The sequence below is a fragment of the Oncorhynchus mykiss genome, chromosome 17 (genome assembly GCF_013265735.2).
Source record: "Oncorhynchus mykiss isolate Arlee chromosome 17, USDA_OmykA_1.1, whole genome shotgun sequence".
Taxonomy (NCBI): domain Eukaryota; kingdom Metazoa; phylum Chordata; class Actinopteri; order Salmoniformes; family Salmonidae; genus Oncorhynchus; species Oncorhynchus mykiss.
The window spans coordinates 65,513,886-65,533,642 of NC_048581.1; the positions used below are offsets into that span (position 1 = coordinate 65,513,886).

At 45.5% G+C, this 19,757-nt stretch overlaps 1 protein-coding gene and 1 long non-coding RNA gene across 2 annotated transcripts in view; one reads left to right on the forward strand and one right to left on the reverse strand.

Moving 5' to 3' along the window:
- Positions 1-9,813: 9,813 nt before the first annotated feature.
- Positions 9,814-19,757, forward strand: part of LOC118940487 — a 28,959-nt gene continuing 19,015 nt past the window's right edge. Inside the window, exon 1 of the long non-coding RNA XR_005037053.1 lies at positions 9,814-10,570. This is a non-coding gene — a long non-coding RNA (uncharacterized LOC118940487). The remainder of the gene's footprint in view (positions 10,571-19,757) is intronic.
- Positions 9,823-12,917, reverse strand: oncmyk-dbb (MHC class II beta chain; the record flags this gene model as incomplete). Its single annotated transcript, NM_001195534.1, is given in 7 exon segments — positions 9,823-9,986; positions 10,349-10,522; positions 10,560-10,719; positions 11,084-11,147; positions 11,245-11,273; positions 11,629-11,742; positions 12,636-12,917. Coding segments are annotated over 3 exon segments (407 nt in total), but the record flags the coding sequence as incomplete, so codon positions are not given.

Consider the following 19,757-nt stretch of genomic DNA (forward strand, 5'->3'; position numbering starts at 1 on the left):
TTATCATGGTGTCCTTGTGTAAAGACCTTTATCATGGTGTCCTTGTGTAAAGGCCTTTATCATGATGTACTTTATCATGATGTCCATCTGTAAAGACCTTTATCATGATGTCCTTTATCATGATGTCCTTTATCATGATGTCCTTTATCATGATATCCATGTGTATCATGGCACCTCTACATCTAGTAATCAGAGCAGCTTCAGTAGTCTTCATGCTTTCTATTTCAATACTACATACTGTATGGCTTTGGTTATACATAGTGATTACAGTTTGATGCTGCCTTGTACATGCACTGAAACCCTGTCTAAAAACCCAATATTCAGATTAAATAACTACTTTGGGTGTTTCAGAGTTCTTCCGTTCTGTTTTAAAATACGTTATGTTTATCATAACACTTACATTGGGTTGACATTCAAACACCCTCCAGACACCAGATCTCAGCTTACGTTGTATCATTACACAGGTGCACCTTGTCACAGATGTCTCACGTTTCGAGCAGTTGCAATGCTGACTGCAGGATTCTCCACCATAGTTTTAACAGTGAATGTTATGTTCATTACTCTACTTATACGCTGACTCCAACAATGTTTTAGACAATTTGGAGGTATGTCCAACTGGTCTCACAACCACAGACCACGTATAACCACGCCAGCCCAGGACCTCCACATCCGGCTTCTTCACCTGGGGGGCTTTTGTGGGGAGAATAACGAATTCTGATTGGCTGGGCCTGGTTCCCCAGTGGGTGCACCCTGCCCAGTCATGTTAAATCCATAGAGTAGGGCCTAATGAATTGATTTCAATTGACTGATTTCCTTATTTGAACTGTAACTCAGTAAAATCTTTGAAACTGTTGCATGTTGCGATTCTATTATTGTTCAGTGTAGATTGTTTCATAGTGTTTTTTTATGAAGAACAGGTTTAACAGGAAACTTTCCTTGACAACAAGTGATGCGTTCATACAGGCTCTCCTTCTGCCATTGGCTGAACAGTGGGTAATTTAAACTAAAATGACTTCACTGCAGCAGTGCATTGATTCTACATTTGTACATTTTAAACATCACTTTAGTTGTAAATCAAGGTTCATTAATTAAATCAGTTTAATAACTGTTTGGAAACAGAAAACGGAAGCTGAATCTGTGATGAATTCAAAAAGCGGTAGGATTTGAAATCCCAACGTAACCCCAGATTTCAACTTTATAGTGAAAACCTGGGGATTTTATATGAAGGAAATTAACCAACATGTAGTTGTAATGAACCCTTCTGTCCACCAGAGGGAGACTGTGGTCCTCCTGCCTCAACCTCAGTGTCCTCTATAGTCTGCTGTGATTCATTATCTCACTGTACAACTCTTCCTGGTAGTCTAAATGTGACCTCTCCCTCCCTGGCAACAGGTGATATAGTGAGAAAACTGAGTAAGGTTTGTCGGCCTCCTTGCTCGCACACGCTTTTCTTTAGGATTGAGGTCAGGGCTTTGTGATGGCCACTCCAATACCTTGACTTTGTTATACTTAAGCCATTTTGACACAACTTTGGAAGTATGCTTGGAATCAATGTCCATTTGGAAGACCCAGAAGCTTTAACTTCCTGACTAATGTCTTGAGATGTTGCTTCAATATATCCACATAATTTTCCTACCTCATGATGTCGTCTATTTTGTGAAGTGCACCAGTCCCTCCTGCAGAGCCCCCCACAACATGATGCTGCCACCCCCGTGGTTCACGGTTGGGATGGTGTTCTTCAGCTTGCAAACCTCCCCCTTTTTCCTCCAAACATGACAATGGTCATTAAGGCCAAACAGTTCCATTTTTGTTTCATCAGACCAGAGGACAATCCTCCACAAAGTACGATCTTTGTCCCCATGTGTAGTTGCAAATTGTAGTCTGGCTTTTTTATGGCGGTTTTGGAGCAGTGGCCTCTTCCTTGCTGTGTGGCCTTTCAGGTTATGTGGATAGAGGACTCGTTTTACTGTGGATATAGATACTTTTGTACCTTTTTCCTCCAGAGTCTTCACAGGGTCCTTTGCTGTTGTTCTGGGATTGATTTGCACTTTTCGCTCCAAAGTACGTTCATCTCTAGGAGACAGAACGTGTCTCCTTCCTGAGCGGTATGATGGCTGTGTGGTCCCATGGTGTTTATACTTGCATACTATTGTTTGTACAGATGAACGTGGTACCTTCAGGTGTTTGAAATTGCTCCCAAGGATGAACCAGACTTGTGGAGGTCAACAATTTTTTTTCTGAGGTCGTTGCTGATTTCTTTTGATTTTCCCATGATATCAAGCAAAGAGGCACTGAGTTTGAAAGTAGGCCTTGAAATACACCCACAGGTACACCTCCAATTGACTCAAATGATGTCAAGTAGCCAATCAGAAGCTTCTATAGCCATGGCATCATTTTCTGGAATGTTCCAAGCTGTATAAAGGCACAGTCAACCTTGTGTATGTAAACTTCTGACCCACTGGAATTGTGATACAGTGAATTATAAGTGAAATAGTCTGTATGTAAACAATTTTTAGGAAAAATTACTTGTTTCATGCACAAAGTAGATGTCCTAACCGACTTGCCAAAACTATACATTTGTGGAGTGGTTGAAAAACGTCTCCAACGACTCCAACCTAAGTGTATGTAAACTTCCGACCTCAACTGTATAACTGCTTCTAGCCACTGGTGGTAAAGTCTTGAACCACATAAGAACAGCAAGCGCGTGAACGATATTTTAACCTGTGTGACGTGATCACGTTTGGTGTGTGGGGACAAAATTCATTTATGCACGATGGCAAACGGGCACAACCAGTTTTGGGTTCCGTGTTAGGCATGCTGCAAGGAGGCATGAGGACTGCAGATGTGGCCAGGGCAATAAATTGCCATGTCCGTACTGTGAGACGCCTATGACAGCGCTACAGGGAGACAGGGCGGACAGCTGATCATCCTCGCAGTGGCAGACCACGTGTAACAACACTTTCACAGGATCGGTACATCCGAACATCACACCTGCGGGACAGGTTCAGGATGGCAACAACAACTGCTCGAGATACACCAGGAACGCACAATCCCTCCATCAGAGCTCAGACTGTCTGCAATAGGCTGAGAGGCTGGACTGAGGGCTTGTAGGCCTGTTGTAAGGCAGGTTCTCACCAGACATTACCGGCAACAACGTTGCCTATGGGCACAAACCCACCGTTGCTGGACCAGACAGGACTGGCAAAAAGTGCTCTTCACTGACGAGTCGCGGTTTTGTCTCATCAGGGGTGATGGTCGGATTCACGTTTATCGTTGAAGGAATGAGCGTTATGCCGAGGCCTGTACTCTGGAGCGGGATTGATTTGGAGGTGGAGGGTCCGTCATGGACTGGGGCGGTGTGTCACAGCATCATCGGACTGTGATTGTTGTCTTTGCAGGCAATCTCAATGCTGTGCGTTACAGGGAAGACATCCTCCTCCATCATGTGGCACCCTTACTGCAGGCTATTCCTGACATGACCCTCCAGCATGACAATGTCACCAGCCATACTGCTTGTTCTGTGCGTGATGTCCTGCAAGACAGGAATGCTAGTGTTCTGCCATGGCCAGCGAGGATCTCAATCCCATTGAGCAAGTCTGGGACCTGCTGGATCGGAGGGTGAGGGCTAGGGCCATTCCCCCAGAAATGTCTGGGAACTTGCAGGTTCCTTGGTGGAAGAGTGGGGTAACATCTCACAGCAAGAACTGGCAAATCTGGTGCCATTCATGAGGAGATGCACTGCAGTATTTAATGCAGCTGGTGGCCACACCAGATACTGACTGTTACTTTTGATTTTGACCCCCCCCCCCTTTGTTCAGGGACACATTATTACATTTCTGTTAGTCAAATGTCTGTGGAACTTGTTCAGTTGTCTCAGTTGTTGAATCTTGTTATGTTCATACAAATTATTACACATGTTAAGTTTGCTGAAAATAAACGCAGTTGACAGTGAGAGGACGTTTCTTTTTTTGCTGAGTTTATATAGGAGTGTTAAAGGGGCAGTGCAGTTCATTTACAATAGTTAAAAAAAAATATATTTCCCCACTATGAGTTTTGAAAATCATGACAATGTCCTTTTTATGCAGAGCTGTTTGAAAAAAATGCCTGGAATTTGTCCCGCCCTGGCCATACAGAGGCTTTTATTCTCTATTTTGGTTAGGCCAGGGTGTGACCAGGGTGGGCATTCTATGTTCATTTTCTATGTTTTGTATTTCTTTGTTTTTGGCCGGGTGTGGTTCTTATTTTTGTATTTAGTGTTCAGTGTCAATAAACAAACATGATATATATATAATATAATAATATAAACGAACACGTACCACGCTGTGCTTTGATCCTCACCTTCTTCCACCAACAACCGTTACAGCATTTCAGTTTTTGGCCCAGAATATGACATCACAATCTGATCTGATTATTTTGATCAATGACATGTCCTATTTTATTTGCACATGTTTCCTCCTACTTTGAAGGGGTGTAGTGATTAAGTGATAGAAGAGAAGCTGTTAGGAGACTGTATTGATATGGGTGTTGTTCATCTCAGGCCGGAAAACCGTGCCAATATATCCTCCAAACACCGGCTTCGAGGACATTATCATTTCTATACAACGGGTTACCAACATATTTGTATTTTGTATTTGCCAAAGCAGCAGCTACTCTTCCTGGGGTCCAGCAAAATTAAGGCAGTTTACACAATTTAAAAAATATTACAATATGTTCACAGATTTCACAACACATTGTGTGCCCTCAGGCACCTACTCCACCACAACCACACATCTACAGTACTAAATAAATGTGTAAAGTGTGTATGTTATATTCAAATAATGTTTTACATAGTTTTGATGAATTTATTCATACTATTTCATCCTTCCACAAGACATAGTCCTGACACAAATCTAGGGTTGCTACCCAAGCCGGCTGGTCGTTCGTTCTATCGGTTCGGTTGCCATACTGGTTGGCAACGTTTATATCCCTCGCTTACTAGCTAACCAACTACGGCTAACTTAGTCACGTCAACCAGTGGAGCCAGAATAACTAAGTAGCTGTATTTGTTTAAGCTGTGAGACATTGGGCTGATGTGACAGTGGACTGATGAGAGAGTGGACTGATGAGACAGTGGACTGATGAGACAGTGGACTGATGGGACAGTGGGCTGATGAGACAGTGTACTAATGAGACAGTGGACTGATTAGACAGTGGACTGATGAGACAGTGGGCTGATGAGACAGTGGACTGATGAGACAGTGGGCTGATGAGACAGTGGACTGATGGGACAGTGGGCTGATGAGACAGTGGACAGATGAGACAGTGGGCTGATGGGACAGTGGACTGATGAGACAGTGGGCTGATGAGACAGTGGACAGATGAGACAGTGGACTGATTAGACAGTGGACTGATTAGACAGTGGATTGTGCAGTCTGATAGAACAGAGTAAATAGGCATTTTGACCATAACAATGAGCTAATGATATACGCGATTTCACATGGCATAGAAAATGTGCTCTTTCGTCAGGACACTGTTGTTCAGAGCAGCTAACCCTTTTCCTAACCTTAACCTTAACCTCATTCTCATAACCTGCTACGTTAATTATCCTGCCATGTTAATTAGCCTAACCTGCTATAGGACTCCCAATCATGGGCTCCCGAGTGGCACAGCGGTCTAAGGCATTGCATCTCAGTGCAGGGGGCGTCACTACAGTCCCTGGTTCAAATTCAGGCTCTACCACATCTGGCTGTGATTGGGAGTTCCATAGGGCGGCACACTTTTGGCCCAGCGTCGCTACTTACAGATAGTGAATACAGTAGCTAGGTGGGACAACCACATCGCAGGCATAGTACGTACATTTTTCCTCAAAGTTGAATTACTAAGTAGATAGAGAGAGCATTAACCATTAAACCATAGAAAGACAGTTTGTCCAGACAAACCAGTCTAGAAAAGTCCGGAACCTTCTGAAGTTCCATTTTATAAATCTAAACCAATAGAAAAATGGAAGGTAGTTTTCTCATTAATTACTAGGGAGAGAGATGTGTGTTGTCCCATCGGTGTCCCAACTCAAATATCACATCAAAAAATGAGAGCGGCTTGAGGCAAAAAAACACTGACCTTTTTGTTTCTTTGTAACATTCACAACAACATACATTTTAAGTACAATTGAACCTCAAATTTCATAGACCAAGTGTGTGTTTCAGCTGTCATGGGCAGGCTAGCTGTTTGGAGAAGGAGCTGCTTCCTGTATGTACTCTTGATCCTTTCATCCTTTTTTAGTAAATTCAAATTAAGATTCAAATTAAGTATTTAATGTGTGTATATATATGTGTGTGTGTGTGTGTGTGTGTATATGTGTGTGTGCTGTGTGAAGAGAGCATATGAAAATGCATTCAAAGCACTTTTACGTTGATAATGAAACCAGTGACAAACATCTTAGAGTCAAACATGCAGAGGAGTGTCACTGCAACAGGAATCATTACAAGCCCAGCACTGTGCCCTGATGAGGCAGACAGCGATGTGAAAGTACCTCCAGCTGACCTGAGATGACCCTGTTCGGCAGAAACATGCCTAAGGCAGTTTGAGAAGTCACCTGACATTACCAGCCTTGATCTTCTTTGAACTGTTTCTACAACTTGATTGGAGGCCACCTGTGGTAAATTCAATTGATTGGACATGATCTGGAAAGGCACACACCTGTCATATATACATACATACATATATATATATATATTTTAAATTGATTTAACCTTTATTTAACTACAGTAGGCAAGCTAAGAACAAATTCTTCTTTACAATGACAGCCTGCACGTGCCAAACCCGGACGACGCTGGGCCAATTGTGCACGTCCCTATTGGACTCCAAATCATAGCCAGTTGTGATACAGCCTGGAATTGTAAAATCCACTACAACGTGAAACGTGTCATTTCAAGTATTGTAATATATGCCATTTGGCAGACAGCACGACTTACAGTCATACAGCCATAAATTTTACCTATGGGTGGTTACAGAAATAGAACCCACTATCTTGGACCTTTAATTGTTATGTACTCCCAGCTGAGCTACAGAGACGCATTGTGTTATGGGTATGCTTGTCACCGGCAATGCCTGATGAGTTTATCAGGATCAAAATAAATATGAAAGGAGCAAAGCCCAGGTAAAAAGTTTGTCTGTCTTCTGAAAAAAAACTCTATCCCAGGGTTAGGTTATCTTGTTTCTCTGCTCATCTCTGCTCTTCTCAGTATAACTCTGCTCAGCGGTCACTTCCTCATTCCAACCCTCTTCCTGGATTCAGACTAGAGACCTGGTTGTTCACACTTCCCCTATTCAAAGGCCGTGGTTTGGAAAGTCCCATCACTCTTCTGTTTCAGTTCAGTTGTTACATATTAGCCAATAGGAAAATCAACTTTTCAGTTTCTCACCTGTTGCTAGGGAGATGTGTAACCCTATTGAAAAGGGTGAGTGAAAGAAGCTCAGCAGACTACAGTGAACTGAAGCTGGCCACAAGTCTTTCCCTGATGGACATAAGGGTCCATAACAACTACAGTCGTGGCCAAAAGTTTTGAGAATGACACAAATATTAATTTCCACAAAGTTTGCTGCTTCAGTGTCTTTAGATATTTTTGTCAGATGTTACTATGTAATACTGAAGGATAATTACAAGCATTTCATAAGTGTCAAAGGCTTTTATTGACAGTTACATGAAGTTGATGCAAAGAGTCAATATTTGCAGTGTTGACCCTTCTTTTTCAAGACCTCTGCAATCTGCCCTGGCATGCTGTCAATTAATTTCTGGGCCACATCCTGACTGATGGCAGCCCATTCTTGCATAATCAATGCTTGGAGTTTGTCAGAATTTGTGGGTTTTTGTTTGTCCACCCGCCTCTTGAGGATTGACCACAAGTTTCCAATGGGATTAAGGTCTAGGGAGTTTCCTGGCCATGGACCCAAAATATGGATGTTTTGTTCCCCGAGCCACTTAGTTATCAGAGCAGCTCACAGATTACTGCACCTGTACATAGCCCATCTATAATTTAGCCCAAACAACTACCTCTCCCCCTACTGTATTAATTTATTTTGCTCCTTTGCTCCCCATTATTTCTCTCTCTACTTTGTACATTCTTCCACTGTTTTCCAGTGTTTTACTTGCTATATTGTATTTATTTATTTACCTCCCTTATCTCTCCTCATTTGCTCACATTGTATATAGACGAATTTGTCTACTGTATTATTGACTGTATGTTTGTTTACTCCATGTGTAACTCTGTGTTGTTGTTTGTGTCGAACTGCTTTGCTTTATCTTGGCCAGGTCACAGTTGTAAATGAGAACTTATTCTCACCTAGCCTACCTGGTTAAATAAAGGTGAAATAAAAAATAAAATAAAAAATACCTAGTCTGCACAAACACAGCTTCAGTAGTCCTAGAGGTACAGCATGGCAGCAGTCTCCTAGTTTACAGGAGACAGAGCTACAGGTGAATGTATTAGGGCATACTATGGCGAGTACTGAGTATAAGATCGTACACTACTACTGTATTAGGGTATACTATGGCGAGTACTGAGTATAAGATCGTACACTACTACTGTATTAGGGTATACTATGGAGAGTACTCAGTATAAGATCGTACACTACTACTGTATTAGGGCATACTATGGCGAGTACTGAGTTTAAGATCGTACACTACTACTGTATTAGGGTATACTATGGAGAGTACTGAGTATAAGATCGTACACTACTACTGTATTAGGGTATACTATGGAGAGTACTGAGTATAAGATCGTACACTACCACTGTATTAGGGTATACTATGGAGAGTACTGAGTATAAGATCGTACACTACTACTGTATTAGGGTATACTATGGAGAGTACTGAGTATAAGATCGTACACTACTACTGTATTAGGGTATACTATGGAGAGTACTGATTATAAGATCGTACACTACTACTGCATTAGGGTATACTATGGAGAGTACTGAGTTTAAGATCGTACACTACTACAGAGCCATACAGAGTATATACAGTATGTAGAATTAAAATGATCAGAATGGATATAGTAAAGCAGCATGTACATAGCAGTTTCTGGGTACTGTGGCCCTCATACCTCTCTCTCTGTGTAATATGTAACATTCTCACTGGGCTGTAGCTCCAGACCATAAGCATTTATTTCTATTATCGAGAACAGAACATTTGAAAGCCATTAGGTGGGTCACACCATTAAATTGTGGTCAGTCACTCTGCAGACTCTGGACTGATGGCTCTTGACCCTGTGTTGGCCAGAGCAGGTGAAACCCATTCAGCCCTGACAGCATTCCCTAGGACTGGTCTTGTCTAGACAATAACATGTCTGGTTCCTCAAACAGAAACAAAATATACAGAGGTATGCACAGTATGTGTACAGTTGACATGCAATATACTGTACATGCCAGTCATTTGTGATCAAAAGCAGGTCAGATGTTGAAATGTCAACAATAACTAGATTAGCATATTATTTAAATGTAGCCTAGTTGTGAAGAGCATAAGTTTATGTGAAATGCAACTGACAAACGTAATACATTATTCCTAATAGCATAACCTTTGTACTGTGTTCATGACATCACCCTGGTCTCTGGTCGTATGTGATTCCCTATCTCCCTATCAGAAGGCAGGTAACCTTGATCCTGTCAGATTTACAGGAGTTCCTAGGTAGTAGGAGATGGAGATCGATTTAGGATTCAGAACAAGAACATCACACCAACCACAGGGAAGTGACCGATACACGACATGTTCAAGGTCATCGTCATTTTACCTCAGATACCAAGAAAACATCAAACCCAACCTTAGTAAACAGAGACACTGAATTATGACATGTTTAATGGTTTATTGAAAAGCTTGTACCAAATCAAAGGTGTGTAAAATATGTCCTAGTTATATAGAAGACAAGACACCACAACCATGACAGAGCAGAAAATGAAGGGAGCTGAAATCAACCATATAACATCGTATCAATGAGACATGAAGGAGGTTGCTTTCCAGGGGTGTGATGTCAGTACAGGGGTGTGATGTCAGTACAGGGGTGTGATGTCAGTACAGGGGTGTGATGTCAGTACAGGGGTGTGATGTCAGTACAGGGGTGTGATGTCAGGACAGGGGTTTGATGTCAGTACAGGGGTGTGATGTCAGTACAGGGGTGTGATGTCAGTACAGGGGTGTGATGTCAGTACAGGGGTGTGATGTCAGTACAGGGGTGTGATGTCAGGACAGGGGTGTGATGTCAGGACAGGGGTGTGATGTCAGTACAGGGGTATGATGTCAGGACAGGGGTGTGATGTCAGGACAGGGGTGTGATGTCAGGACAGGGGTTTGATGTCAGTACAGGGGTGTGATGTCAGTACAGGGGTGTGATGTCAGTACAGGGGTGTGATGTCAGTACAGGGGTGTGATGTCAGTACAGGGGTGTGATGTCAGGACAGGGGTGTGATGTCAGGACAGGGGTGTGATGTCAGTACAGGGGTATGATGTCAGGACAGGGGTGTGATGTCAGGACAGGGGTGTGATGTCAGTACAGGGGTGTGATGTCAGTACAGGGGTGTGATGTCAGTACAGGGGTGTGATGTCAGTACAGGGGGACATTTAAAGTCTAAAACATGAAGAAATGAAAACAGACTGAAGCTATTTTCTATTCTCATTAACCAGCGTTTTACTCCTTCTCAAAACAGCAGTATTACCACACACAATATCTTCACCATTTACTGAACATGTTCCTTTGTCTTTTGTTCCTTTGAGAACAAGTGTGTTATTTGTTAGTGAAAAAGACACAACAGTAAAGCTGAGTAAAGAACCCCCAGCACAGTGTACTGTTGTATGTGCTGCCCACTCATAATAACATACAGTGTTATAGTAGGTCAGTTAAAGCAGTTCTCTACCACACCTATTAGGTTAATAAACAACTAACTACATCATTCTCAGCACTAACTGTCTAAATACTATCAAGCCTAAAGTTGTTAATGGATTAATAATGAAAGGTGTAAGGATAATATGTTACCAACAATATGATTCATTAGGAAAGTATTGATGAATATTCATTTAAACACTCCAGCAGTAGACGTCCTTTCAGGAACACTGATCCATAACAAGCAACAAAATCTCATTTGGGATCCATTTCTGCAGCAGACACAGCAATGTGCCTTCACATGTGAAAATATAGTAAGCAGGTATTCGACGTGAGACAAATGACTATAATGACATATTTAACATCAGGCATTGTAACTGGTCTTTCAGCAGAATAGAGTCTCACCTTGTTGCTACTAGAGCACCCCTGTTATAGGAGAGAGAGAGACAGAGAGAGAGAGCGAGACAGAGAATATGAATCATTATAACATTCACATGTTGATGAACACAATCCCATATGCTGTTCTATACACTATTACAATAACAAAGTATTGAGATAAACTTTTGTTATTGACCAAATACTTTTTTTCCACCATAATTTGCAAATAAATTCATTAAAAATCCCACAATGTGATTTTCTGGATTTCTTTAGTTGAAATGTACCTATGATGAAAATTACAGGCCTCATCTTTTTAAGTGGGAGAACTTGCACAATTGGTGGCTGACTAAATACTTTTTTGCCCCACTGTATATCTATGTTTTCTACACACTGATGACCTCACCAGAAGACTTCTTCTTGTAGTAGATCAGTCCTGCTAATGCTAAGATGGTTCCCAGCACCAGACCAGATGCCCCGATCGCTATCTTATTCCTCTCAGCCTCAGGCAGGGACGGGTCTGTCAGAGAGAAAGGATCATTTCAACAATATTACTGTGATTCAATAACAGTATTTCTATTAAATACACAACACACACAACATAGTCTGTGTACCACCATTACCTCACACCCCATGAACCTACTCTCACACAATTACCCCACTCTCACACACCGTTACCCCACTCTCACACACCGTTACCCCACTCTCACACAATTGCCCGACTCTCACACACCCTTACCCCACCCTCACACCCTTACCCCACTCTCACCCCATTACCCCACTCTCACACCATTACCCCACTCGCACCCCATTACCCCACTATCACACCCTTACCCCACTCTCAGACCCTTACCCCACTCTCACACCATTACCCCACTCTCACACCCTTACCCCACTCTCAGACCCTTACCCCACTCTCAGACCTTTACCCCACTCTCACACCCTTACCCCACTCTCACACCCGTACCCCACTCTCACACCATTACCCCACTCTCACCCCATTAACCCACTCTCACACCCTTACCCCACTCTCAGACCCTTACCCCACTCTCACACCATTACCCCATTCTCACCCCATTACCCCACCCTTACCCCAATCTCACACACTTACCCCACTCTCAGACCCTTACTCCACTCTCAGACCCTTACCCCACTCTCAGACCCTTACCCCACTCTCACCCCATTACCCCACTCTCACAACCTTACCTACTCTCACACCCTTACCCCATTCTCACCCCATTACCCCACTCTCACACCCTTACCCCACTCTCACACCCTTACCCCACTCTCACACCCTTACCCCACTCTCACTCCATTAACCCACTCTCACACCCTTACCCCACTCTCACACCCTTACCCCACTCTCACCCCATTAACCCACTCTCACCCCATTACCCCACTATCGCCCCTTACCCCAGTGATACATCATGGGCTCAGTGAGGCTGATGTGCTCCACCATACAGGAGATCTTCTCTCCAGACTTGGGTGTGTACTCCAGGTGGGAGTGGATCTGGTAGTACCAGTCCCCGTTAGCCAGCTCCTCAGTGGAGGTCACATCAGATTTCACCTCACGTCCGTCCCTCAGCCAGGTCACTCTGATTTGTTTGGGGTAGAAGTCATAGGCGCTGCACATCAGCATGGCAGGGTGTCTGCCACTGGGGGGAGTCACTGAGCTCAGTCTGACATGGGGCTCAACTAATGGAGGAAACAAAACATTTGTCAGCATAGTTATATTATTGTTATATTATACACTATATATGATAGGATGCATAACATTTAGTCCATAGTTCTGATATCATTGAACCATCGCTGTGCTTTATAAATTAGACTTCATTAGAGAGATGAGCTGGAATGTACATACAACAGATGATTAGGACTGAACTGTTGATACATAGCTGACTAGTCATACTGTAACGGGGCGGCAGGGTAGCCTAGTGGTTAGAGTGTTGAACTAGTAACCGGAAGGTTGCAAGTTCAAATCCCCGAGCTAACAAGGTTGCTCAGTGTTCTAAATACAGTTGCAGCTATAAAACTATTTAAGAAAAACCATGTTATTCATGCATCCAAGTTAGATAACAATCATGTCTTTATTAAGTTTTACCTTTAGTCTGGATATATATCTTTATTAATCCCTCAATCTCCACCATCATCTTCATCAGACAGATCTCTATATAACATTTATCCTGAATAAAATAAAGTAATGGTCTTGACTTGCTCAGTCAGAGGCCTGTAAGTGGTGTTAAGGAGCCCTGCTCACCTGTCTTGTCCAGTATGGCGCTGTAGTGGAGATCAGCGTTATGCTTACAGAAACGCTCCAGCTCCGCCTGCTCTTGACCCAGGATCCCAGCATCACTGTTCCATGCTTCTGCATTCTTCAGACCATGTTCAGTGTATCCAACAAACCTCCCCACAGTGCTGTTGAATCTGATATATTCAGCCTGATTGAAAACATAAGAGGTAATCAACTCTATACCATGCAGGTCCTTTGAGGAGTATCGACACTGTCTCATCATCTGATGAAAATATCCATCTGAAAGGAAAACATGAATACAGGTCAATGTTTTGACATTCAATATTCCATATAGTTATAATATAATGTTAAATGTGGTACTCTGCCAACTGTCCTAACTTGTTTATTTTCATGTCACTCTTCTATACTCATTTAAATATTGTATATTTTTATCCAACCATGTTGTATTCCTGTTCCACTATACAATGTTAGACAATATAGTTTGGCAGATTATTCACTCAGTGTAACTACGTGAAGGTTCAACAGAAACGTAATATGAGGATTACAAATACACTGGTTTACACTTAATGCAGGTATTACCATCACCCAGACTACACTGTCAGAGAGAACAGAACAATTTCAGGGTGCTGAAGATTATGCAAATGATTGAATATAATTACTCATAATATCAGTCCCTCAGGTAATGTTGAACATACAAATAATAACAACAACAGCAACAATAATAACAACAACTCCATTCCAATCATAATCAACCAACTTTTTTTTGTTCTCAATTTACCTGTTCCAGAGAATATGGACCATAACAGGGTCAGGCAAATGTAGAAGGCAATTGGCATCGACATGTTCCTCTGCTGAGTGACAGTCAACTAAAGACAGCAGCTCAGAGGGAAAGGAATTAACTGTTGAGGAAATGGGCCAGTCCTCTGCTGCTGACACACAGCGTCACATGTTACCAGGCAGACCCTACAAGAAGACTTTAAATATAGAAGGGATAAACTGTCCCTAGGAAGATTATGTATTATGTAGCTAAACTGTATTTGTATCAATTGTATACAACTTTTCAAAATCACAAGGCTAAGAGTCCAAATAACCTGACAAAATTAAAAACACTTTTAATGAAACAATATATTGGGAGGACTTCTCACTGGCCGCTCCAAAAAGAAAGCACGGCTCAACCTGTTGTATTCAGCGCCGGTGACAAATTACATTTGATTTGAATTAGATTAACTCACTTTGTGGTAGGAATTCACCACAGTATTTACAAATGTCAAATAAAATAAACCTGAAAAAGGTTTTTAAAAGGTTTAAAGGGCGAATAAAATACAACGAATTTGACTGTGAGTAAAAAGCAATTCACACATTATATTGGATAAAAATTCCTTAAACAGGTCAGTCCCAACTTTGATTTCACCTTGTGGAGCTATGCAGGCAATGCCTTGTGTGACCAGATTTAAAAAACGTGGAACTTGGTTGTCATTCCACGAATAGAGAGAGTGCCTTTTGGATAGTGTACTTTTGTCAAAAGTACAATAATCTTCAGGAATGACTTTGTCAAAAGCAACACTAACTAGGGCTTTATAACGATGCTGAAAACCTGAGGACATTTTGGGTTAAATGGGTTGACATCTTCCTAGAAATGTAACAGGTCAAAATGGGGAACACATTTATTTAAATGAAAACTCATTATTATACACTGTATATACAAAGTATGTGGACACCACTTCAAATTAGTGGATTCAGCTATTTCAGCCACACCCGTTGCTGACAGGTGTATAAAATCAAGCACACCACCATGCAATCTCCATATACAAACATAGGCAGTAGAATGGCCTTACTGAAGAGCTCAGTGACTTTCAACATGGCACCGTCATAGGATGCCACCTTTCCAACAAATCAGTTAATCAAATGTATGCCCTGCTAGAGCTGCCCTGTCAACTGTAAGTGCTGTTATTGTGAAGTGGAAACGTCTAGGATCAACAGCGGCTCAAGTGGTAGGCTACACAAGTTCACAGAACGGGAACACCGAGTGCTGAAGCGCGTAGCACGTAAAAAACTTCTGTCCTCGGTTGCAACACTCACTACCAAGTCCCAAACTGCCTCTGGAAGCAACATCAGCACAATAACTGTTTATTGGGAGCTTCATCAAATGGGTTTCATGGCCGAGCAGCCGCACACAAGCCTAAGATCACCATGCGCAATGCCAAGCATCGGCTGGAGTGGTGTAAAGATTATCGCCATTGGACTCTGGAGCAGTGGAAAAGCCTTCTCTGAAGTGATGAATCACACTTCACCATCTAGCAGTCTGACAGACGGATCTGGGTTTGGCGGATGCCAGGAGAACTCTACCTGCCAGAATGCATAGTGTCGTTTGGTGGAGTAGGAATAATGGTCTGGGGCTGTTTTTCATGGTTCAGGCCCCTTAGTTCCAGTGAAGGGACATCTTAACGCTACAGCAAACAATGACATTCTAGAAAACGTTGTGCTTCCAACTTTGTGGCATTAGTTTGGGGAAGGCCCTTTCCTGTTTCAGCACGAGAATGCCCCCGTGCACAAAGCAAGGTCCATGAGGAAGAACTTGACTGGCCTGCATAGAGCCCTGACCTCAACCCCATCGAACACCATTGGGATGAATTGGAATGCCGACTGCGAGCCAGGCATAATCGCCCAACATCAGTGCCGACCTCACTAATGCTCATGGCTGAATGGAAGCAAGTCCCCACAGCAATGTTCCAACATCTAGTGGAAAGCCTTCCCAGGAGACTGGAGGCTGTTATAGCGGCAAAGGGGCGACCAACTCCATATTAATGCCCATGATTTTGGAATGTTTGACAAGCAGGTGTCCACATACTTCTGGTAAAGTAGTGTATAAATGTTTAGGTTAATTTAGATGTGGCCAACTGGATATGACTCAACTGTTAAATGGAGTGTATTATCCAAATGTACTCAACTTGTGGAACAACACAGTTATTGCTTTAATATATATATATTTTTAACCTTTATTTAACTAGGCAAGTCAGATAAGAACACATTCTTATTTAGAATGATGGCCTAGGAACAGTGGGTAAACTGCATTGTTCAAGGGCAGAGCGACAGATTTGTACCTTGTCAGCTCGGGGAATTCGATCCGGCAACCTTTTGTTTACTGGCCCAACCCTCTAACCACTAGGCAACCTGCTGTCCCCCTCTAACAACTAGGCAACCTGCTGTCCCCCTCTAACCACTAGGCTACCTGCCGTCCCCCTCTAACCACTAGGCTACCTGCCGTCCCCCTCTAACCACTAGGCTACCTGCCGTCCCCCTCTAACCACTAGGCAACCTGCCGTCCTCCTCTAACCACTAGGCTACCTGCCGTCCCCCTCTAACCACTAGGCTACCTGCCGTCCCCCTGTAACCACTAGGCTACCTGCCGTCCCCCTCTAACCACTAGGCTACCTGCCTTCCCCCTCTAACCACTAGGCTACCTGCTGTCCCCCTCTAACCACTAGGCTACCTGCTGTCCCCCTCTAACCACTAGGCTACCTGCTGTCCCCCTCTAACCACTAGGCTACCTGCCCCCCCCCCCCTCTAACCACTAGGCTACCTGCCACCCCCCTCTAACCACTAGGCTACCTGCCCCCCCCCCCCTCTAACCACTAGGCTACCTGCCACCTCCCTCTAACCACTAGGCTACCTGCCACCCCCCTCTAACCACTAGGCTACCTGCCCCCCCCCCCCCCCCCTCTAACAACTAGGCTACCTGCCACCCCCCTCTAACCACTAGGCTTCCTAACCCCTCCCCCCCTCTAACCACTAGGCTACCTGCCCCTCCCTCTAACCACTAGGCTACTTGCCACCCCCCTCTAACCACTAGGCTACCTGTAACCCCCCTCTAACCACTAGGCCACCTGCCACCCCCCTCTAACCACTAGATTACCTGCTGTCCCCCCTCTAACCACTAGGCTACCTCCACCCCCCTCTAACCACTAGGCTACCTGCCACCCCCCTCTAACCACTAGGCTACCTGCCATCACCCTCTAACCACTAGGCTACCTGCCACCCCCCTCTAACCACTAGGCAACCTGCCGCCCCCCTCTAACCACTAGGCTACCTGCCACCCCCCTCTAACCACTAGGCAACCTGCCGCCCTCCTCTAACCACTAGGCTACCTGCCACCCCACTCTAACCACTAGGCTACCTGCCACCCCCCTCTAACAAACTAGGCTACCTGCCACCCCACTCTAACCACTAGGCTACCTAACCCCTCCCCCGTCTAACCACTAGGCTACCTGCCCCCCCCTCTAACCACTAGGCTACCTGCCACCCCCCTCTAACCACTAGGCAACCTGCCGCCCTCCTCTAACCACTAGGCTACCTGTCACCCCCCTCTAACCACTAGACAACCTGCCGCCCCCCTCCAACCACTAGGCTTCCTGCCGCCCCAATCTAACCACTAGGCAACCTGCCCCCCCCCCCCCCCCTCTAACCACTAGGCTACCTGCCACCCACCTCTAACCACTAGGCCAACTGCCACCCCCCTCTAACCACTAGGCTACTTGCCACCCCCCTCTAACCACTAGGCTACCTGCCACCCCCCTCTAACCACTAGGCTACTTGCCACTCCCCTCTAACCACTAGGCTACCTGCCACCACCCTCTAACCACTAGGCTACTTGCCACCCCCCTCTAACCACTAGGCCACCTGCCACCCCCCTCTAACCACTAGGCAACCTGCCGCCCCCCTCTAACCACTAGGCTACCTGTCACCCCCCTCTAACCACTAGACAACCTGCCGCCCCCCTCTAACCACTAGGCTTCCTGCCGCCCCAATCTAACCACTAGGCAACCTGCCCCCCCCCCCCCCCCTCTAACCACTAGGCTACTTGCCACCCCCCTCTAACCACTAGGCTACCTGCCACCCCCCTCTAACCACTAGGCTTCCTGCCGCCCCAATCTAACCACTAGGCAACCTGCCCCCCCCCCTCTAACCACTAGGCTACCTGCCACCCCCCTCTAACCACTAGGCCACCTGCCACCCCCCGCTAACCACTAGGCTACTTGCCACCCCCCTCTAACCACTAGTCTACCTGCCACCCCCCTCTAACCACTAGGCTACCTGCCACCCCCCTCTAACAAACTAGGCTACCTGCCACCCCACTCTAACCACTAGGCTACCTAACCCCTCCCCCGTCTAACCACTAGGCTACCTGCCCCCCCCTCTAACCACTAGGCTACCTGCCACCCCCCTCTAACCACTAGGCAACCTGCCGCCCTCCTCTAACCACTAGGCTACCTGTCACCCCCCTCTAACCACTAGACAACCTGCCGCCCCCCTCCAACCACTAGGCTTCCTGCCGCCCCAATCTAACCACTAGGCAACCTGCCCCCCCCCCCCCCCCCTCTAACCACTAGGCTACCTGCCACCCACCTCTAACCACTAGGCCAACTGCCACCCCCCTCTAACCACTAGGCTACTTGCCACCCCCCTCTAACCACTAGGCTACCTGCCACCCCCCTCTAACCACTAGGCTACTTGCCACTCCCCTCTAACCACTAGGCTACCTGCCACCACCCTCTAACCACTAGGCTACTTGCCACCCCCCTCTAACCACTAGGCCACCTGCCACCCCCCTCTAACCACTAGGCAACCTGCCGCCCCCCTCTAACCACTAGGCTACCTGTCACCCCCCTCTAACCACTAGACAACCTGCCGCCCCCCTCTAACCACTAGGCTTCCTGCCGCCCCAATCTAACCACTAGGCAACCTGCCCCCCCCCCCCCCCCTCTAACCACTAGGCTACTTGCCACCCCCCTCTAACCACTAGGCTACCTGCCACCCCCCTCTAACCACTAGGCTTCCTGCCGCCCCAATCTAACCACTAGGCAACCTGCCCCCCCCCCTCTAACCACTAGGCTACCTGCCACCCCCCTCTAACCACTAGGCCACCTGCCACCCCCCGCTAACCACTAGGCTACTTGCCACCCCCCTCTAACCACTAGTCTACCTGCCACCCCCCTCTAACCACTAGGCTACCTGCCACCCCCCTCTAACAAACTAGGCTACCTGCCACCACCCTCTAACCACTAGGCTACCTGCCACCCCCCTCTAACCACTAGGCAACCTGCCGCCCCCCTCTAACCACTAGGCTACCTGCCACCCCACTCTAACCACTAGGCTACCTGCCACCCCCCTCTAACCACTAGGCTACCTAACCCCTCCCCCGTCTAACCACTAGGCTACCTGCCCCCCCCTCTAACCACTAGGCAACCTGCCCCCCCCCCCCCCCTCTAACCACTAGGCTACCTGCC